The sequence below is a fragment of the Haplochromis burtoni genome, unplaced genomic scaffold, assembly GCF_018398535.1.
Source record: "Haplochromis burtoni strain Fernald_Lab_line unplaced genomic scaffold, NCSU_Asbu1 Contig_11, whole genome shotgun sequence".
NCBI classification, from domain to species: domain Eukaryota; kingdom Metazoa; phylum Chordata; class Actinopteri; order Cichliformes; family Cichlidae; genus Haplochromis; species Haplochromis burtoni.
In genome coordinates, this window is record NW_024582372.1 from 2,147,512 (window position 1) to 2,170,333 (window position 22,822).

At 39.0% G+C, this 22,822-nt stretch overlaps 1 protein-coding gene across 1 annotated transcript in view; it reads left to right on the forward strand.

The window, feature by feature from the left end:
- The window catches only part of myom2b (myomesin 2b), a 29,542-nt gene extending 12,466 nt beyond the window's left edge, over positions 1 to 17,076 (forward strand). The window contains exons 15-39 of the mRNA XM_005915121.2: positions 247 to 421; positions 529 to 650; positions 754 to 941; positions 1,192 to 1,318; positions 1,442 to 1,620; positions 2,585 to 2,699; positions 2,999 to 3,161; positions 3,284 to 3,390; positions 4,400 to 4,444; positions 4,821 to 4,957; positions 5,355 to 5,499; positions 6,028 to 6,090; positions 6,357 to 6,424; positions 7,413 to 7,526; positions 7,643 to 7,730; positions 8,785 to 8,823; positions 9,699 to 9,804; positions 10,459 to 10,525; positions 10,941 to 11,037; positions 11,858 to 11,894; positions 13,502 to 13,524; positions 13,615 to 13,670; positions 13,746 to 13,835; positions 16,048 to 16,173; positions 16,531 to 17,076. Coding sequence (XP_005915183.1) covers positions 247 to 421; positions 529 to 650; positions 754 to 941; positions 1,192 to 1,318; positions 1,442 to 1,620; positions 2,585 to 2,699; positions 2,999 to 3,161; positions 3,284 to 3,390; positions 4,400 to 4,444; positions 4,821 to 4,957; positions 5,355 to 5,499; positions 6,028 to 6,090; positions 6,357 to 6,424; positions 7,413 to 7,526; positions 7,643 to 7,730; positions 8,785 to 8,823; positions 9,699 to 9,804; positions 10,459 to 10,525; positions 10,941 to 11,037; positions 11,858 to 11,894; positions 13,502 to 13,524; positions 13,615 to 13,670; positions 13,746 to 13,835; positions 16,048 to 16,173; positions 16,531 to 16,740 — 2,687 coding nt within the window. The 3' untranslated portion in view covers positions 16,741 to 17,076. The remainder of the gene's footprint in view (positions 1 to 246; positions 422 to 528; positions 651 to 753; positions 942 to 1,191; positions 1,319 to 1,441; positions 1,621 to 2,584; positions 2,700 to 2,998; positions 3,162 to 3,283; positions 3,391 to 4,399; positions 4,445 to 4,820; positions 4,958 to 5,354; positions 5,500 to 6,027; positions 6,091 to 6,356; positions 6,425 to 7,412; positions 7,527 to 7,642; positions 7,731 to 8,784; positions 8,824 to 9,698; positions 9,805 to 10,458; positions 10,526 to 10,940; positions 11,038 to 11,857; positions 11,895 to 13,501; positions 13,525 to 13,614; positions 13,671 to 13,745; positions 13,836 to 16,047; positions 16,174 to 16,530) is intronic.
- The last annotated feature ends 5,746 nt before the right edge of the window (positions 17,077 to 22,822 follow it).

Genomic DNA, 22,822 nt, shown 5'->3' on the forward strand with positions numbered 1-22,822 from the left:
AATGTGGTGTGGGTGATCTTCTGAACTGCTTACTACAAAAAGTTTTCAATATGTCAGCTGAGAGATTTGTTTCAAATGTTTCAAACATGAAGCTGACATAAAAATTATGGTCAGGTGTAAGAGGGTTGTGGTATAGATACTGAGTAGCAGCCACTTGAAAACCAGAAGAACCTAATATAAAGTATCCTTAATTGTAATTACAGTATTATGTAGCTATTTTGTTATTTATTTTTTAATCAATTGCAGGCGTACCATCCGCTCCTGGTCAGGTGATTGCGACAAGGGAAACAGACACCTCTGTCCTCATCCAATGGGCTCCTCCAAAGGAACCTAATAATTTGATTGGTTATTACATTGACCAGTGTGTGCAAGGATCCAAGAACTGGACCTCAGCCAATCACAAACCTCACAAGAACACCAAGTATGTTTCTAGCGACACACAAACACACGGTTGGGCTCAAAAATTGATTTTTTTTCTCTGGCTGCTTATTACACAATGGGCTTTGTGTCACGTTTGTGTCTCTTCAGGTTTGTGGTTAGTGGTTTGACCACAGGAGAAACCTACATGTTCCGCGTCCAGGCTATCAATGAGCTGGGTCTCAGTGATGAATCCCAGGAGTCAGCACCTTTGACTGTCAAGGCTGCCCTTAGTCAGTAATGCCAAATATTTGCTCACTACTGCAGATGTTAACCATGATAACTGCCCCAAACCTTTTCATTTTAAAGAATTAAAACTCAATACTGTTCTTATAGCCACCCCATCTGCTCCTTATGACATTGCACTGCTGTACTGCGACGGCCATTCAATGATCCTGAACTGGAAGAAGCCTCTTCGCTCTGGAGGAGCAAAGATCAAAGAGTATTATGTGGACAAAAGACGTAGCGGAACAACCATGTGGAGGGAGGTTCATATCCCACCAATCACAGAGAGAGTTTATAAGGTATTTGGACTCTTTTTATAACATTCAAACATCAAAACAAACAGAAGAGGGCCACAATTTTGCATACATACTTGCATACTCTTCTTATTATATATCACACAAAAGTTAAGATACATATTATTTTATTTGGGATGGTCTGATTATTTTGTGCAAAACTGGCCTGTTCATCTCTGAAAGTGGCATGTCCATTTTGTTTAAATTGATAATGATAACTAGGATTTTAGTTAACCATGTAACATTTTATTAAAAGGTGGAGAACTTGACAGAGGGAGCAGTCTATCAGTTCCAGGTTTATGGAGCCAACCTGGCTGGTCTTGGACCAGCGTCCAAACATTCAGAAGACCTTACATGTGATGCCTGGACAATGCCAGAACCTGGTTAGTAAATTTCACTTTTTAGTGACTGACTTTAAACTCTGAGTCAAAAGTGAAGCTTTTACACTTCTAGAAAGATAAATATGGAATTGTTGTTCTTCTCCTCTCATCATCTGGCTCATATAGGCCCAGCCTATGACCTGACCTTTTGTGAAGTGAGAGATAATTCATTGGTGGTTGAGTGGCAAAAGCCTGTCTACACTGGTTCTGAACCAATCACAGGCTACCACGTTGAGTATGCCAAGAAGGGTACTGCTAACTGGATCACAGCCAATGAAAAAGCTGCCAGTCACCGCTTCCTAAAGGTGAGGGTATCACTGTTCCAATCTATGAATCATAGAGGTTACCCTCCACTGCTCATCAGAGATTTTACTCAAGCACGCAAGACAAAAGAAATTGGAATAACGCTTTTAATTTACAATATAACATATAATAATAATAATAATGGATTGGATTTATATAGCGCTTTTCAAGGCACCCAAAGCGCTTTACAATGCCACTATTCATTCACTCTCACATTCACACACTGGTGGAGGCAGCTACGGTTGTAGCCACAGCTGCCCTGGGGCAGACTGACAGAAGCGAGGCTGCCATATCGCGCCATATAGGTTAGACTAAATGTTGGCACTGCTGAAACAAGTGTAAAATGCAGTGCATGATGTTTATTATGTAACAGTGTGTTTCTTCATCTTTAATGAACTTTTTTCCCCCAAAACATCAATTTTCATCCACTTTTTCCAGCACTTCATTTACCACTACCAAAACTGCAGCAGTGTAGGTACAAAAAACTGTGTGACACTGACATCTAGTGGATGAACCAAGTAATTACTTGGTGAAATGGTACAAAAAGAAAATCTGTTAAAGGTGAATCACTTATGTGTGATAATGGAAAGTCAGTAAAGTAAAATAAGACAAGAATAATTATAATAATACCAAGACCATTTAGTGATCTAATAAAAATATGCTTTGAAACAATACGGATTACTCATGCATTATTAATATTTAGGGTAAGTTGCCTAAAAGAACAAGGGGAATTATAATAATAGATCCAGCTGCGGCTGGGCTAAAGGATGATATATTTTACATTCATTCACAGCACCAAGTGATCAACAAAATAAATAGTATTGTTAGATTCAGAATAGAATATGCTGTTATTATGTCATAATTTATTTACCTGTCAATTTTGCACAGGTTGAAAGTTACCACACCCATTTACAGACGTTCACACCTCCACTCCCCCTAGCAACAGATTGTCTGTTTGTGTCCTAGGTAACAGGTCTGGAGGTGGGCACTACCTATGTGTTCAGAGTGCGTGCAGTCAATGCTGCTGGAGTGGGTATGGCCTCAATGGCCTCTGACCCTGTGACTGCCAAGGCCGTGGCAGGTAACATTTAACAGCAGACAGAAACTGAATACCTTACTATTAGAATATTAGGGTATTAGAATTCATAAATATGTGTCTCCAAGTTCCTCTTTGTAAAGCATACAAAGTGCTATGGTTTTGCTTTGAGTGAGTGTTGCACTATTGTTGACAGTGGTGAAAGCAAGAGTTTAAGAGCGAGTGGACACATGTGATATCAATCCATCAAATATCAAAGCTCACATTAATAGCTGTTTAGGCTTTCTGGGCATTAACTGGAGACAAAAATGAGTCTAAAAACTATGTTTATCTGTGTATTGAAGGTTCCCAGGAGGTGTCCTGTGTGGTGGATGAGAAGTCAGGTGACATTGTTCTGTCATTCGAGTCCTGCCAGATAAACGAAGGCTCCAAGTTCATCTGGAAGAAAGATTATAAAGAAATCACAGATTTCTCTAAAGGGGTAGTGATTAAATCCGAGGGCATCCAGTAAGACCACAGTCACACACATATATAACATGCATATGGCATCAAACATTTGCATTCAATTTCAGCTTGAACAATCTCTCTAACTGTGTGTGTCTGTGTTTCTCTTCCGCCCTCCACTGCAGCTCTAAGCTGATCTTCAAGAACCCAGATAAGGAGGACTTTGGGACGTATTCTGTTTCTGTCACAAACACAGAGGGAGTGTCATCCAGCTACACAATCTCTAATGAAGGTAGGTTCAATTCATTGCTAAGTAAGGATGGCTCTGATGCTTAGGCACCCAGTCAACTGTCATGCAAAATTTGAAAATCTGTAAAAGAATCTGCAACTTAGACTTAATGAAATCTCTCATGTTTATGTTTATTTGTATTCTATACTCATGGCTCATTTGCCCTTGTTGACTTATGGTAATTTGCGATGTTGCCTTTATTATCTTAATCATCTCATCGCATTAGTTTGCATTCCATATCCGTTTCCTACCTCTGTTAAACTATTGCATGCAAATACCACTCATGCCTTGATCGTGAAAATTTGAACAGCTGTAGAGCAACACCCTAATAACTACATCAAAAGCGCAGACTTGAGCCAAAATCAAAAGAAAACTGTATCGGAGAACTAAGGCAGTGTGTAGAATGCAATAAAAGATGAAAGCAGTGAGAGCATACTTAAAAACAATCAGCCTGGCATGTAGGCAACAAACAATTTCATTACACATCTGATGATACTAGCAGAGCGCATTATTTCTCCAAGCTTGGGGCACTGAACATGTTTTACCACCAGATCTTCGTTGCAAAAGGATTTCTGTCAGAAAGCTTCACAACGCTTTTCCTTCTATTGCACCAGTTTGCTACGAGGCTATAATACGTGGCTTCCACTGATTGCTTCCCATTCGGCCTACAGTTATTCCACTGTAACTTGCAATAATTTCTGAACTTCTAGCACGCAAGGATTCATTCATTTCAGTTATATCACAGGTACTTGGTGAGGCTCCAATAAAACAACAACTCATAATACAGGCTGTGTTTCAGGGTAAGCATTCAGGGCCAGTTATGAGTCACAATGTAATTTTGTTCTTTCAGCTTTAAGCTTCAGTTTTAATGTTTTTGTTCCTTGATTTTCCTCTCCCTGACTTATCTGGTACCTCATCGAAGCTAATGGTAAAATTAGACCAATGTATAAAATGTCACATGTTTGATAACTGCATGTCTGTGTCTATAAAATAATGTGTCTGTGCCTTATAGAGTTGGTAAAGATGCTGGCGCTCAGTTATGATATCAGACACCCAGGTAGGTACCTTTGGCTGACTCTTTCAATCTCTCTGAGTTTCTCTCTCTTTGTCCTTTTTAATCTCTTCTTTAAAACTTTCTCCTCTGAGTCCTAATCTGTCTTACCTGCTCACTTCATTTCTCGTTCTCCCTCTTTTATGCTTTTATTTTTCTTTCTTCTTCTGCCTTTGAAGATTTCTGATTTCTTTATTTTTTTAGGGGCAGATTTCTCTTTTTATTTGATCCAAAAAAAAAAAAAAAAAAAAAGTCTTACCTGCTTTTGCATCACATTGCCTAAGCTCTTCTCCTTCTCCTGTCCTCTCCTCCTTCGTCTCCTCATTAAACAAGGACAATAATGTTTTGAAACCCCTTACCCTTCCTCCCTCTTGTCCTCTAGTCATCCCGCTGAAGTCTGAGTTGGCCTATAAGATTCTGGAGAGAGGCCGAATGAGGTTCTGGCTGCAGGCTGAGGAGATTTCTTCCAATGTCACCTACAAATTCTTTGCAAACAACAAGGAACTGTCTGGAGCTGATGTAAGATACATCTTAGTTTACCCGCAGATTGTAGTCAGTTCCTACCTATGCCACTCTCCCTATGCAGTACTTGAAATTCATGGGTGTAGAAAGTCATGCAAATGGAAAATGAAGTCCGGAAAATGATATATCAGTTAGCCAGGTAGTCTTCTTTCAGCTGTAATTTTTGCGAGGCTCAAACTGAAAGGTCCCAAAGTATGGGCTAAACCATTTAAGTGAGCCTTGCAAATAAAAACAGAAGAGATGAATGATTTATATTCTAGCTTCAAGGTGAACAACCTACTTTTCTATCAAGACAATAGTTCAGTCAGCTGTTTTTAACTACACAAAAGTTATGATAGTCACAAAGTCTGTCGTCAAGTAGGCTTTTTAAAATTACAACTCTATTTTTCTGCAGCCCAACAAGATGGCTCATGACGTCGCTACAGGGATCATTGAGTTCATCATGGATCATTTCACTGAGGAGAATGAGGGGACATATACCTGCCAGATCACAGATGGAGGAGGAAAGGCACAGAGCTCACTGGTTCTGATTGGAAATGGTAAGAGGGGCCAAGGTTTACTGTTGTCCTACGATCAGCCTTTCAAATGTGGTTCCAACCCAGTCGGACCCCACAAAACCTGCAGTATCCGACTACATTCAACAAAAAAAAGAACAATACCCTCTGGACTGTATTTTTTTTTATTTTTTTTCAAGTGGATGTGTGCAGAAAGAACTTATCACAGCCTCTTATTTTTCAGCGTACTAATTAGGGGGTATGCTGTCAAGCCTAAGCCAGGAGAAACACAGACATGTAGCAGAGAGTGTATAGAATGGGCTTTTTTGTATGACAGTAGACTTAGCATCTGCTGCATTAGAGATCCCATTATGGAAATGTATTAAGCCCGTTAGTGTAGAGAAGGGTTTGAACTTCATGTCTATAGGACTCCCTAAGACTCAACTAAAGATGCTTGATTTCATAAATTATGATTCTGCTCTCATATGGGGGACCACTAAAAAAAAAAAATCTATAGCAACACTTTGATCTTTTAATTATTCTCCGTTTATGTGTATCTGTATGTGCACATAGCTTTCAAGGCAGCACTGGCTGAGGCTGATTTCCAGAGGAGAGAGTACATCAGAGTCAAAGAGGGTAAGAAATACAAAACATCATCCAATTTTAAGCTTGTAAGAGCTTTGTTCTTAATTTAGCCTGAGACCAGCACAACACTATGTTACCCAGGAGATAACTAATGAGTGAGCATACAGGAGAGAAGTTCACTATCTTTACATAAACTCTCGAGCTGCAACCTTAAAACCACACATCAGTTAATACAGCTTATAACAAGGTTCCTCAAGTGTTTTGTAAAAGCTTATGTCCATTTTCAAGGCTTCCTCTCATGTTTCTTTTCACTACAGGCCCCCACTTTAGTGAGTTTCTATCGCTTCAGATTGGGGATGACTGCTCTGTCACTTTGGTCTGCAAGGTAAACACAGTGGTACTCGATATTTATTGAATATTTACAGTCTGACAAATGGGAGGCTCACTTACTGAGCAGATATTCTATGGAGACTAAGTGTGGATGCCACAGTGCTACGTAATGATAAGGTCCAGACAGATAATAACTCGAATTGTCACGGTTTTTCCTGCCCTTGTTAGAATGAAGTATATTATCAAGAACATTTTAAAATTAAAGTGGCCGTTTATATGCTCGGGGACAGTTAAGTTGACATCAGCATATCTTTGATTTATGCAGAGATATAGTAAATATATGCATTCATTATTTGACTGTTGAGTATCGAAACAGAGCAAGCTTAAACATCAACCAGTTTTCAGAAAAATGCTCTACTTCTAATATGGGATCATTTAGGGTATAATATGTTGCAGAAAAATATAAACAGCCTCAAGTTTTTTTGGTTGAAAGACAGGATTTACGTTTTAATCCATCAAGTGGGTGAGAATTACTGCAAAAAGTCGATGAGGTACAGTTATGTGCTAACATTTGGGAACCTCTGGTTGACTTGTTGACTTTTGTAGGCAAGAATAAGTGTACTTGTCCTGCAGCAAACAGGCATTTTAAATAACCCCTTCTTCAAATGCTAATGCACTCTTACCATATAGTTCATTAACTAAACAGCCAAGCATTAAACTGTGTTTTACCATTTTCTCCGATTAGTATTATTTTTATATTCAGAAAACAAAAGCACCAATGCATTAACATTTAAGAGATTTGTTTTTCACTTTAATCCATTTGCTGCAGGCATTTGCTTCCTTTGTCTTTCAAAAGCCTCGTCGACATCTCTTGATCTTCCTAAACTACCACATAAACAAGACTTTATATACAGCACATCACTGGTCATCTGGATTTGCATTGTTCGATGAATTGTATAAAATATAAAGTGTGTGTGTGACAATAAAACTTCACTTCCTGTTTTTCAAAAATAATAATATGCAATTTTAATTGATTTTAACAGGTTGCTAACTTGAAGAAGGAATCAGTGTTTCACTGGTTTAGAGAAGACACGGAGATCATCCCGGATGTAAAACCTGACCTGGGATCAGGAGTCTGTAAACTGCCAATTAAAGAGGTAAGAGCACACTGTGGCACTAAAGACTATGTTTTTGTTTTTTCCCAACGCTGTCCTCATGGTGTGTTTAAAATTGACAAATCTGCATTCCCTATGTTGCACTGTTTCTTCTCCAGTTTTCACTGAAGACAGCAGGAATTTACAAAGCCACCATCAGTGATGACAGAGGAAAAGATATGAGCCAAATAAACATTTCTGGAAAAGGTAAACATGTTCTCTATTTTTGCAGTTCATCTTACCGCTTAATAAAAATGACAAGTTCACTGTCTGGATAGTTAGCTTGATGTCTTACTGAGCAAGTATAATTGTTTAACTACAGTATATTATTCTTACAAAAAGAATAAATAAAATGCTTGACATGGGGAAAAAATGTTATAAACTGTTTATTTTTTTCACTGATTTTTCCTCAAAAGCAGCAGGATACAAAGTAGATATATTACCATACTGAAAAACAATTGTTCCTATTTTTTCTAAACAAAACCACAACACAAGAAAAAAGGAAATAATAAAAAAGCCTCGGTCTACAAATTACATCTTGAATGATTCATAAATTATGATTGGTGCCAAAACTGTTAAAATTAGTCAAAAACATTTTTTGTCAATTCCAAAAGGCAGCTCCCCTCCAAAAATATCTCGTCTCCCTTTTTTATTCTACGTGTCACTTGTTTGAATGTAACTATTTTGCATGCAGTTTGATCTGCTATCCAAAATAGCTCAGATTGCTTGATTTCCAGTGCGTTAATATTGTTTTACATCCTGATGTCATAGCCAGTGGGACCCATAACCTCTTCATTTCACTTAGTCTGATATTATCTGGTAACAGACCCAGAACACTTAAAACTGTGAGTAAAACAACTGATTCAATAGGTATAATAGCTTCCCAGAATAACACTTCATTTAAAAAACAAAAAAGAACAAAAAACAAAACCCCACTTTCTCAAATTTCTCACAGATGTTGATGTGCCTAAGTTTAATATGTTTGATATGTGAAGATGTTTATATTTGAATTAACTGAGACTGAGCTTCACATGAACAAGTATGCCAAGAAACAATCTGCTGAAAGTGTACCTCACAAAACAAATGCAGGTATTTACACTGTTTCACTATGTTGGGTTGGGAAACCATAGAGTAACAGATTCCCATGTTTTCATTAAACCTTCCTTACTGAGCTCTGAATGCAGCCACCAGAGAGCAGCATCATGCCTTTCCATCCTCTTGGCTCCGTCTCTGACCCCGTGTTCCTCTGCCTTTCTTCTAGTCTTTGACGATGCCATAAACAAGCTCAGCCAACTGGCTGGTAAGTCGCTGCATTCTGCACACAGACACACACACCAATAATCTCATAAAGAGACATCCATGTTAAAAACGGTACGACACACCACCAGCACCACCCTCTACCCACTGTAGGCATCCAGTTCAAATTATCTAAATTTAACATGGCACCATCAAACCCCAGTGATGAGAGATTTGGTAGATCCGTCATCAGGCTGATATGGGTCTTGTTTTAAAAACCCTCTGCTACATACACACACACACTTATCAGCGTGTGGCAGAAGTTGTCATGCTGGAAGCATTTGGCCATCATGCCATCATGTGGTGAAATCACTTTAAAATTCCACTGCGCTGTCACAGTGACAGTGTGGAGGAGCATCTTACTCCTATTTTAAGAGACAGTCACTTGACAGCTCTGCAGCAACTGTTACAGCAGTGGCTGCAGAGGAGAAGAGGGTTCATTACTGTGATAATGGGAAACCATGGTGATGTGACCAGGTGGATGACACACTTGCCCACTTGTAATGTGCAGTGAGGAAAATCCGACACAGACATTGTGGAGTATAAAATGCCCTTTTAGGTATAACGGCTTAAAAAAAAAAAGTTAATAAAACCTGTCATGGTTGAAGTGCTTTACTGAGTGCCAGGATATAAACAATCTGCTCTTTGCTTCATTAGCAGAATTTTCCTCTCCAAGCTGGACAAAAGGGAATTTCAAAATAGATCCTACAAATGGCTGAAAATGGAAGTTTGTTTTTATTCAATTAATTCATCTCTGCATGCAGTAGCTTTCACAGCATAGTGAGGTCACAGAGTCCAGCAGCTGCAGGAAAACATGTATTTTACTTTGATTTCAAACGTGGTCCTCACAACCTCCATCGCCTCTATTACCTCCTCCAGGAGCCAGTGCAGCAGAGCTTGTGATAAACTGCACAGCAACAGGCATTCAGCTGCAGTGTCACATGAAGTATTACACCTCAGAGATGAACATCACCTGGTATCATGGGTAAGGAATTAGATTAAACACAGAATTAACACCGCCTCACAAATACAAACATAATACCAAATAGTTGGAGTACGAAGATGAAGATAAGGAACGTAGGAAGAAAATACGCATAACTCCAGTATTTGTAGTCCTGGTAGTTGTTTTACTAGAGTATTCTTTTAAGTCCACCTATAAACATGCTGACCACAAACGCATTATTCTGGTTTTCCCTCAAGTTAAACTGCCGCGAGTGGGAAAAACAATAAGCCGCATAATAAAACTTCTGATGGGCTATTGGCAAGTGGTTTCATTATCCCTGTTATTGCAGTAAAATTGCCCCGTTTTGTGACAGAAATCACACAGCTATTATTTTCTATAGAGAAGGAAGGCTTTTCTGCACTTAAAAGCACTCCAGTTCACTCCAGAGATTATAAAATGTTAAAAAATGGGTTCATGAAAGAAAAAGTGGACAGAACAATGAAGTAAAACTGAATAAAAATTATGAAGCTTTTATTTTAAAACATCTCACTGTCTTTTCTGTGGGTTTGTGTAAGAGCAAGAGGTCGGCATGACATTAGCGAGGCATGTAAATATGATTTTCATTTACCTCACTCGCTCAAAAAGAAACCCCCACCACACAAACACACACACTAACCTCTCTTTTCTTCTCCTCAGTGAGACTAAACTCTCCCACAGTGACAAGATTGTGATTGGTGGAACCCCGGCTATGGCAACAATGGAGGTATTATCATCTTTTATACAAAGCTGAACAGTATATGCTTCGGAGGAATCTCACACATCAGTAGCTTTATGACAGTAAAGCACCTCAGACATTGGTGCTGCTGCTCGTCTGTGTTGCTTGTAAAAGTCCTCAAAGTGTCTTTGCAGAGACGAGGAAACTTTGAGATAAATTAAAGGGATAATCACAAGGGAAAGCTAATGAATAAAAATGGTTTAAAATTCATTAAAGTTGATTAAGTAGCGTGTCTTCCGATCGTTTTGTCAGAAAGCTTTATAATTGTAATTAGCCTACCTGTTAAATTAATCTCATTTTAAATCATAGCTCAAAACACACAAAGCAGAAATAAATACCACGACACTGAGTTGATGCCTCTGCCGTCATGTGGCTGATCATTTTTTTGCTGATTGATTCACAGGTAGTTGAACCAGTGGAGAAGGACAAGGGCAAGTACTCCATCGTGATCACTGACCCTGAAAACTCACATAAACGCACACTGGACCTCAGCGGTGATGGTCAGTACTTTCAGTACTTTTCCTCTCTTATTTCCTTCCCTCCAGAGTCAATTCCTGTTTTTATCGATAACTCTGTAAAAAGAGGGTAGAAAATAACACAGTCACTTGTTTTTATGGCTGTCTTTCAGCGTGTAGTCTCTCTGGTTATACTTCAGCTAGTCTTTGAGTATGAAAGTCTCCAGTTTCATACTGCTGCTTGTGAGTTACATACATTTGAGTGTGGATCGGATTACATACACAACAATGCAAAAGTCTTGAGCTACTCTTTATTTCCCTAATCGTTTGAAAGACAGAAAGCTTTGAAAAGTTTTTCTTTGGACATTAGCTGCTTTTCACTCATTTTCTGGCTAATTATAGAGGAATGTTTTTTTTGGTTTAAACCACCCAACACTGACCTATGTATCATTCAAGCATAAAAATGGCCACCAACTCAACGGTTGAAGCAGTGTTGTGTCTACACATAACAGAAAAATTAGCAAAGAACCATTTTTAAATTGTACCTTTAATAATTACTGCGGCTCAAAACTTTTGCACAGCACTGTATGGAAAAAAAAATCTCCATTAAAACTTCTCAAATTAACTTTTTTGATTTATGACACATTTATGAGTGTTATAACTGAAAGGTGCATTCCTGTATTACCACCATTTTAAAACTATTATTTTCTTTAAAAAAATGTTACCATCTTCATTAGCAGGAAAAGGGAAAGATTCTGTTTTGATATTATAAAGACTATTTTGGTTCTAGGTGTGTCTAAATTTAAAGGAAAGTAAACTGGCATGTGCTGTGACAGTGACTGTTTTCTGTTTTTGTGTTTAACAGTATATGAGAAAGCCTTTGCAGAGTTCCAGAAACTAAAGTAAGACTATATTCTCAAAGCTGTTTTCTTTTTTTTTAATCTTGTGCCTTTATGTGTCAGACTGGCTCGCCTAATGATGAATCACTGCTTCCTTCACATTTGCTTCATAACTGTGAGTTTGACATCTAATAGTTCAAAGTAATGATTTCCCAGGCTACACTGTGTTCATATACAGAAAACAATAGTCTTGTTTTCCTGCTTCAAATAATGTAAAGAATGAGGTTTTCTATAAATACACGTATATTCGACTCTCTCGTTCTGATTGTATTTGAATAGTAAAACATCTATTGGAAATTTCATTAACATTTGTTTCTCCACATTTCAAACAGTGCAAAGCCTTCAGATCATTTGAGACACTGCAGAAGGATTGTATGAGCCTTTGTAACCACTATATGCTCAGTGTTAATCAGTGTAGATCCATGCATTGATTAGACTTGTCACTTTAAAATATCAGTGCACTCCTAACTCCAAACTGCTACACTAAAACTAACTGCTTGTTTTGAATATTTTAGTTGTTTAATTAGCCTGTGCTTTGCCCTGTAAGGACCTGTGCAAGTCTGACTCAGGATTTAATCCCAGAATAAAGTTATGATTTTCAGATTAGGTCACTATATTATTTGATGACTTATTCTCCTTTTTCTGTGACTGAAGAAACTGTGTGTATGCTTTAAATCACTGCTGCACGAATGTAGCATGCTGCAAATCGAATCAGACACTTCCCTGGCACTATTGCATGAGCAGAATCTAAAGAGCACCATGAGGTGTAAAACTTCTGCATGCAAGTATGGTTTTTTTTTCCACCTACAGCTACAGTTTTGAAAAGTCTTGTTAAATCACTGCAACTCGAGTTGCATAAATGATCAATACAGCATTAGGAAAAATTACCCTGCATCTTTAAGTTGAGCAAATTCAAAAACTCCAAGGCTGGCTGTCTGGAAAGAGTCCAGCGCATTATAATTTGAGATAAAAATCTTGGTTAAAAATAGAAGCAGTCAGGTAGCAGAGATCCTTTGGGGTCTGTCGGCTAATTGGGCCAAAGCAAACCCCACACCCACACACACATTTTGCAAATCCTTTTAGGAAAGGGATTGAGACTGCAAACACTAAACACTGCATGCAGTGTGGAAACCATCCAAATCCCTTTTCCAATTAACATTCAAAGAGAGACATTTAAGCACAAGACTTTACAAACACATTGAAACAAGTGACACGCTGTTACCCTTTTGATTGAGCATCAACTTGCCAAGAGGAGAGCAGAGTTTCCCCAACCATCTGGTCCTGTGGCTGACCTCTGGTCCTGCCATGCTGCTCCAACAGCCCTCACATAACAATATCATTTTTCCCCAGGAAATATACATGAAACTCCTGAAGTAAACAATATTAAAAGGAGGTTTGGCTGTAAATCTAAAGCACCTTGTAGCACACCATCTGACCACTGTTAGTTAACCGAAAGGAAAAAGAAAAAAACAAAGAAAAAATGATGTGTGGTCAGAGCCAGGTAATGAAAGCTAACCAGAAACGACTTGGCTAAAGTAAAACTTGAACTAAATAAAGATTTGCTAGTGACAGAATTTATATAATAATACAAAACTGCTTTGATTTTTCAGGGCCGAGGCATACGCTGAGAAGAGTAAGTTTATCCTCCTGTTCTCCTTTATATAATAGCTTAATATAATAAACAATAGGAATAACCTAGAATGTTAACAACTGTTTGTTTTAGACCGTGGTAAGGTGGTGGGAGGACTGCCTGATGTGGTCACCATTATGGAAAAGAAGGTAGGCGTGTAAGTGTGTGAAACTGCATGCTTTCGGTCTCATTTTGCTAATAGGTATTTTTTATGCTTTCTGTAGACTTTGAGTTTAACATGTACAGTGTGTGGAGACCCCAAACCTCAGGTGTCATGGCTGAAGAACGGATCGGAAGTCGAGCCTGATGATCAGGTAAATGTGTTATTGGAGTTATGTCAAAATAAATTTCACAACTTGTTTTCAGCTAATTAAATTGTGTTTGCAAGTCACATATACAACCAGTTCATATTCAGACGGGGCTTTGTACTTTTATTTGATTCCTTCCCGATAAATACTGCCTTATTCTCTGACTCTGTTTAACCTCTTCAGAAACTCAACTCCTCCCCTCCTGTCTCATGATTAATTATCTCATTAACCATACACAATTACAACATAATGTTTCTATTAACTTGTCTTGTGGAAATTTCACACTCAGTATGTGTCTACTAAAATATGCTTCATAATATCATGTCTCCAGATTCATTTGATCAGATAATGTCTGTTCAAAAGTCAATGTCTATAATACTTACCATGATATTAAACCAGTATTCATATAAAATAATAGCAGTAATTAAAAAACTATTTCTGGTAATACTGAAAGTGGTAATGAAGTACTTTCTAAAAAGCATGCTTCATGTATATTTAAATTAGTACAAATGATTAGTAGTAATAAAATGCACAATACCCCAAAACCATTGATATGCTTTAGTTCCTTGTTAGGAACTTCATGAATGTGATGTTGTCCCTATTGTGTCAAAGCCCTTTTTATACATTCATCAGCCACTTTAGTAGGTACACCGATTCAAGAAATTATTAAAGTAAATATTTAATCAGCCAATGGCAGCAACGCCGTACATTTAGGCATGTAGGGGGATCAAAAGGGGGAAGAAAGGTGAGACTTTGAATGTACATGAGCAGGGTTATTTGTGACAGACGAGCTAGTCTAAGTATTCTGATCAAAAATAGAAGATCAACAATGGAGTACGTTTGGGATGTGGTGGAGCATGAGATTAGCAGCATGATGCCATCATGTCAATATGAAACAAAATCCCTGATGAATGTTTTAAGCATCTTGCTAAAGATGTTATAGCTGAAGACAACAGGATCCAATCCAAAACTAGCAACGTATACCTAATCAAGTGGCAGGTGAGTGTATTTACCACTGAGAGCACCAAGATTCAGGAAACTACACTACGCTTCTATACTGACCCCAAAGTCAGTATTATCAGCACAATCCTAGATCAGTAACGGAACAACTCTACCCCTCATAACTCATTAACCTACTTGCCAACCAGAGTACAGTAAGTCTACAGTCTGTCGTTAGTCAACGAAAGCTCTTTCAATAGCATCAGAATCCTGCAGCTTCTACCAGCTTTGAAGATTTAAGTTTGAGAAACCCCGGTCCAGGAGGAATTTGTGTTCAAGTTTTCTCCTTTATTCATTCCCTCACCTGCTAATAATCTGTCTAAAACAAGAAGCGAGGCCCTTGTTGATGAGTTTTCCAAACCTCTAGAGTGTCTCTCATGCACTTAGTTACAACAAAGGCTTCTCAGGATGCATGAAGATAAATGAAAAACAAACATGAACATAAGAAGATCCAGAGAATTTTATATCTAATCCTCATGTTTGACTCTGGAAGTACACAGCATGTCAATTCGAGTAGTGTAATAAGCAGAAGTTACTATTTTTTAGACATTTTGTCAGATTTTATAATATCTGTATCACAGAAATGACTGTAATTAGAATATTTTTTTCCTGAATAATACACAGCTTAACCTACATTGGTCTAGTAAATTAATGCATTTAACCAAGAACACATAGCATGCTAATGGCTACCATTTTTAGGATTTTAATCTACTAGACCGTTTTATTTCTTGTAATTAAAAGGCAAGTGTTTCTCTTAATAATGTAATTAACCTGCTGAAAGTACCACTCCATAAAATGTATAAATGTCCAGACCTTACAAGTGAGTGGGCAGGTACAAGAGGCAATTTAAAATGTTGGGCTCTTGTCTGCACCACTCGTAGTACATGGTACAATTCAGAATAAAGTACTCTGTGTAGACTAGAGTATCAGAGACAATATACAGTAGGGTTTTTTTTGGGTGGTCTAAAAAAATATGGATGGGGCACATCTGTATTGCTTTTCAATTCAATTTCACCATACTTTGGTTGAGCATGGTTGAGTGCAGCAGAACAGATAAGACAGGAATACATCATTAGTCCCTTTGTCCATTCAGCCCATGCACCAGTGCTCAGCTTTTGCTCATGCTGCCACTTTGAGTAAGGCATTTTAAAGAATAAATCATGCTAAACTCCCTCCACTGGCTTTCTCACTTTTTTTAACCTCTGAATTCATTTCCCAGTATGTGGTCTCCCTGGACCAGGGCAAGTTTGCCAGTCTGACGATCAAAGGCGTTTCCATGGAGGATTCTGGCAGATATACCATGATTGTCCAGAATAAATATGGAGGAGAGTCTGTGGATATAGTGGTGAGTGTTGCCGCTGTGTAACACAAATGACTGAATTTACTCTGAGCCGTCATCTGCAGCAGAAATATTTTCTTTCCATTGGTGCCCAACATGGGGATATATTTTGATCGCAGCAGCACAAAAACCTTACACGGGCCTGATATTTGACCTTGTTACTTTTGCTCACCCTGATTTTGACAGAATTAAAATAAAATAATACAAAATCCAAATTTCTCTAAAATTAAAAATACCTAAATAATTTCTATTGATGATGCAATGTGCTGCAGCCCTTTAAACAATCCTTTTGTGTTCACCGCTGTAGTAAATGCACGTATGGGTATTAACATTATGTCCTTGTCTCGCTATTTTTATCTCCAGGTCAGTGTGTATCGCCATGGGGAGAAAATCCCTGAGGCAAAACCAACTCTGACCCCTAAAACAATCATCCCACCTAAATTACCAATCGAGATCCCTCAGCCTAAGACTCAGCCTGCGCCGAGCGCTGCCCCTTCAACTCCTAGCCCTGCCGCTCCTAAGGCAGCACTGGGAAGAGGGGTGAAGAGTCCTACTCCAAGTCGGAGGAAGTGAAAAGCAAGGCAGAAGAAACGCAATCACTGGTGCACAATTAGAACACACATAGCTGAGAAGCCTTTATTGGTGTTCTCTATCTGGACTGAAATGGAGCTAATACTCTTTGCATTAAATTAGAGCATCAAGAAAACCCTGACATATGAAATACAAATCTTGCAATTGTGATGGAAAGAAAAAATTGTTTCAATGTGAAATCATTGTATAAAATCAGCAAAATTATACTAGAATAATAAAAAGCTAGGCACTATCTAAACATGAGGAAATTAGAAATTAATTGAAATGAACTCGAATAAAGCTACAAATTGAATAAAACTTTCTGATGAAAGAGTGAAATGTGTTTTAAATTCATTCTTGAAGTGTACAAATGACACCGCATGCAGTATAATTAAATATTAAATGGCTTGCAAATTACAGGAACATTGCCCAAAGTTAACTGACTTGAAGCCTCGATGCACCTTGGCACAATATTTCATATTTATCATAGTTAGGGGGAGTTTAACATGTTAGTCAAAACTTTTCCATAGGTATTAAATTGGGTTAAAGTCTAGTAAGTACAAATCCCAAAGGAGACCAGTAAACATTAATTTCATGCCCTATGGATGTGGGTTTTGTCCCCTGTAACCACGTGACCCATCCATCTTTGTTGTCATGCCACCAAAATACCCCCACAGCATACCAAAACCATGGGATCCCCTCACTGTAGAGTTTAAGAGCTTTCTCTTTAAATTCTTATCTGTGTCACAGTATATTTCAAGTAAACCAGAGAGATGGTCTGCTCCATCAAGGATTACTCTAAACATAGTTTTAAAAAAAAATGCTGTGTTATGTTACAAAGTTGCTAGGGCCACTAGCTTTGACATGCCCTCACATCACTAACCTGCTGACTATTACCTGCATTTTTGATGGAGTCTAGCACCAGATGTTCTTGGTATAATCACATACACACCACTCCCATTTGCCTTTGATTATGGGGCTGAGGCAAGTTTCATTATGAGCCAGTGGAGAGAGGTGCGCCCTTCTTGTCTATATTTTTCTGAATATGATCAGTGGTTTGGCTCAGTCTCACAGTCATTTACATATTTAAATGCACAAAAACAACACAGGCTTAGTATCACAGCTCACAAGATCAGTGTTCATTTTATGTTGTTTAAAGGGAGAAAAACACACACAGACACGCACCTTTCATGAAGAAAAAAGGGACAGGGAGAAATAGGTCAGGCTGTACAAAGTAGTCATTATACTGCCACCTCAACAACACGGTCAACTGATGACTGCAAATGTATAACACCATCCTCCTTAAGATCACCATGGTGAACACGCTGAAGATTAACTGGCAGTGAATCACCATTAAGTAAACCAGAGCTGTGAAGCGAAGCTGTCATACTAACGCTGCTGCCTCTCAAACCGTCATTACCAAATTTTACCTAATATTAACTCCAACTGTTAGCAGAAGATATGCATTCTGCCTTGCAGCCAAATATGTTCAGTCCTCCTGGTCATCAGCCAAAAGCAGAAACAGACATGCTATAAGTAGTCAGGTTTAAAGACTTGAGCCCAAGTGCAGGAAGTTGTGATGGCAGAGCTGATGAAAGGATGGCTGATGAGATTTGTGGTTCATTAAAGCTGATGAGAGGAGCAGACGGAGAAGAGGGAGGGAGGGGCGCAGGGTAAAGTCATTGTTTCTGTGTTTGCTGTTGCTAATAAAAGAAAGCGATTACACTTTGCTAGCCTGTTTATTCATTCTGTCAGAGGAGAACAAGAGACGGGTTGTGAGAGAACTGAGTAATGGAGAAGGCTGGAAGAGAGAAACTGAGACTGTTAGGTTCCTCATTTTGAGTGTTACTTTTGTTGCTGATGCGTCTGCTTTGGCAGCATGAGACGAGTCTTGTCATGCTTGTTAAAAACTTGTGAATGAGCTGAGTGATTGGATGAAGGGGGGGTGGGGGGGTGGGGGGAGTTTGTCTTATTTTCCGTGCTGTTGTGTTTTGCCTTGTTTTTTTATCCCTTTGGACATGAAGACAAACTTCATCATGCCATAAAGTGTTTATATACAGTAAGTGTGAAAGGAAAGGAGACAAGCTTGTGTGAGCGATGAATGCAGATAATTCAGTGTTGTGTGGCAATAAAGGACTTCTGAAGTGTGACAGAGGGAGACAGGAAGGGAAGGCTTGAGTGTATCAGAGAGAGCAGGAGGAAGGGAAAGAGAGACAGATCTGAATCATTTTGATGTTTTGCTGATCATCTGCTGTGAGATCATTTTCCTGACTTTTTAATTAATTTTCACATTTTTAATCAACATAATTACAGAGAATCCAAATGTTGCCATGGCAACCACTTTTTAATTTCAATAAACTTGGAAAATGACTCGTCTCTGCAAGACACACGGGTGAGCTGTGCACTCACAGAAATGCAATATGCATAGACACACAACCTGATCACAAACACACTTAAACACACAAATATATAACACACACACACACACACACACACACACACACACACACACACAAATTTATATATAGATGGCTGCTATCTAAATGGAATAGCTAGCCAGTACTGATAGCATGAAATTGTGTTTCCAAATATAACACCGTGTCATTGGAGTGTACGAGTGTGTGTCTGTGTATGTGTGCTAAGAAACCAGACTATAGAATATATATTTCTTTGCAATCCTCCACATGGGGGCACTATGGGAACATGCACACACACATAAAGACTCTGTGGCTCACTTTTAGGCACATGCACTGCCAAATACGGGTAGGGTTCTCTTTCTCCCACTCACACACGCACACAAACACACACACACACACACACACACACACACACACACACACACACACACACACACACACAACACACTCACACACTCACACAGACACACACACACACATCACACAGAGACAAGGGCCTGTCCTAAATTAAAGCAGCGCTGTTCAAACAATGAGATAAACTAGGAGCAGAGACATTTTGTGGTGTGCATGTGACACAAAGCCACATTTTAAAGTACCACTATTATCCACACATATATGTGGCTATAAATGCGCACACACACTTTTTGGTTTTAATTTGCAATCACAATTATTGGGGGGGGGGGGCATACTTCATTTATTGACACTGTGATGATAACTGCTGATTTTGGCTGAGAGGGGAGGAAAGAGGTGCACACAAGGATGTGAAAGAAAGAGGAATAAGAGGAACATGGGAAGGAGGAAAAAGAGGAAAGAGGACCTAACACAGGACAGCAGTGAGAGCAGATCTGTGCTATACTGCAAAGTTGTCTAGCCTTTTCAGCACAAATGATCATTTCTTTAGTTCACTGAGTGGTAAGGGCAGCTATTGGTAAAAAGGGAAGAAAAGCAAGAGTAATGTGGAGAGGGAGTGAAGGAAAGTTAAGAAAGAGCTGAGACTGAGCAACAGCAGAAGGGGAAAAGGTGTGGGAGACAAAAGAACAAATAGAGAAGAGGGAGGGAGAAAAGCAGGAAACAAGCAGAGAATGAGAGGGAATGAAAAAACTTAATAAGATGGGCTGATTAAACGTAATCTAAATGTAAAATAAAGTTGCCCTTTCACAACCCATGCCAACTAAGTATATGCAGTGTGTAATGGCGAGTAGCAATGTATCAAATTTGACATTATCAAGACAGCCATGTCTGCTCATTGATCAGAGAGGTGAAGAGTTAATTTGTAAACCTCTCACACTAGGAGATAATCTTAGATGACCATCAGTTGTGTCTTACCTCTGGCTGGGATATCCCTTCAGATTGGTGACAGATTCAAAGTAAATCAACCCAGTAATCCTTCAATGCGCCTTCATCCTTGCTACTGCAACGTTTGTCCTGTGCAATACAAATCAAGTATCAACTAGAAGAATAACCATACTTTGATAAGAAAACCAGCAAAGGATTTTCAACACGGGTTAGGATAATGACACAGAAAGGAAGACTTAAGGCATGACACTGTGAATGCAGCGGGAGGAAGATACACAGCTAGTGAAATTTCCGCACCACAGCTATACTTGGCTATCGAAATAGTTTGAGTTGAAGTTGTGTTCGATTATATTATGCATATTTGACCAATTAATGGTCTTTTCCTCAGGTGTTTCTTTTTCCTCCAGACACCTGTGTTCTATTTCTGTCACTTAAAACCATCCGTGAACTTGAAGGCTGGATTTGCAATCAGCATGTGTTATGACTCATCTTAACAAGGAAGCAAATTTAAGATTCACATCTGGTATATTTCCAGTGAAACTAAGCGATGCTTTGGAAGGTAAACTTCTGTCTCTGCTGGGAAATCAGGCAGCTCAGCTATACAGCAGCCCCCCTGGAGCTTGGAGTGACTCAGTGTCTGGCTGTTGGAGGCTTCAGCATGGTGGATGGCTGACAACATGGGGACTTACACCCTGAATATCTGGTCCAAGGACAACATGCCTATTTGCCATTCTGCACTGTAGCCATAATGCCACTCGGCTGCTACTGTGGGTCCTAACACATTAAATCCAAAGGCATTGTTTGTGTCAACACTGCTATAAATCATCTTGTAGAGTGAAAGAACCACAAGGATGTGCTTTGCTCTGGGAAGAGGCACGGTGTAAGTGGCTCATTGTTTTACAGAAATCCAAAACAACATGCAGGCTCTTGTATCCATGTTCAGGTTTCAGTTTTCAGTATAAATGCAATTTTTTTGGGGGGTAACTAACAAAGCTATTTATGCTGAAATACACATCTATGTGCTCACACATGCAAGTTAAACACAACATTACTAAAACAAGAGAGGAAAGAAAGGTTCAGCTTTTACAGCTCATCCGAGCAGTACCTGTACCACGTCTGAGCACGATTTGCTCTCCACTGTTCCCTGTTCAAAGTAGTTTGAGTCAAGTCTCTAAATTACTCACATTTATGAATGGGATTCCTGATCTATCTGCGACTATGTGACCTTACCATCAATGGAAATGGGAAAGAGTGGCCAGGGAAATCAGTTTCAGTGCACGTCTCTGAGAATGGGAGACAATGAGCATGACGTGTGATTTTTAACTTCAGTTTCTTATTCCTGAAAAGCTTACATTTTTAAAAATGCAAGACTCTCATCTGGCAGCAGCGTCTTCTCCCACTCCACACTCAATATTATCATACTCTCCTCAGCCTGCCTGTCTCTCTGCTTCTATCTTCCTTTGACTCCTATCGTTCTACTCCATTCATTTCAACTCTCATTTCTTCTATGTCCTCTTTCTTTTTTAGCTTCTCCTCCTTCACTCTTTTCACTCCTTCTCCAATCACTGTGAAATTGCAAGGCGGCTGGTTGGAGACTTCTCTGACAGAGAAATTTGGCTCAGATCAGAATCACTAGCGAGCATTCCTGCATTCCTTTCTCAATCTAAATGATTTTGCAGCTTAACAGGCGCACCCACTCAGAAAGCCAGGCAGACTCACTCTAACCTTACTACAAGTCTCCTACCCTCACTTTCTCTTTTGCATGCACACTCTCTTTCATTCACGTCTCAGTTTCTCAGTCAAGTGCATACAACAAAGCAAATGCAGGACAGTTGCGTTACTATACCACAGGTAACATTTGGTACTGAGAGAGACAGGAAGTTAGACAGATGGAATGGCATTTCAGCAAAGTCGATCATTAAAAATAAACATATTATGCGTGTTGCATAATGCACAGTTCTGGGAATCGTACCATTATGTACCTTATTTCTTTATAAATCAAACGCAGATGAATTTTGAGCTTCAGCAGCCACTAATGCATGTCAAGATGTCAAAGTCATAGAGACAAAGGACGATGTCGACTCGAGTCTGCTGGTAGGTTTTTTTTTTTTTGGCTGTCTGTGGGGGCCAGCTGTCTCACTGAGATTATTATATGAAGGCAGAACAATAGGTTTGACTCACCTCTTTCCATATATCAGGTGCTCTTCATGACTTTTGATATGGAACTACCTATTACACTGAACAAGTGTCTGCATCTCCTCAGCCTGATCGGCTGATTCAGAAGAAGAAGGTACCGTCATAATCAGCTGCTTCAAATATAACTTTTCACACTGCCTCAGAAACCGCCAAGTCCACCCGCTGCATGCCAAATA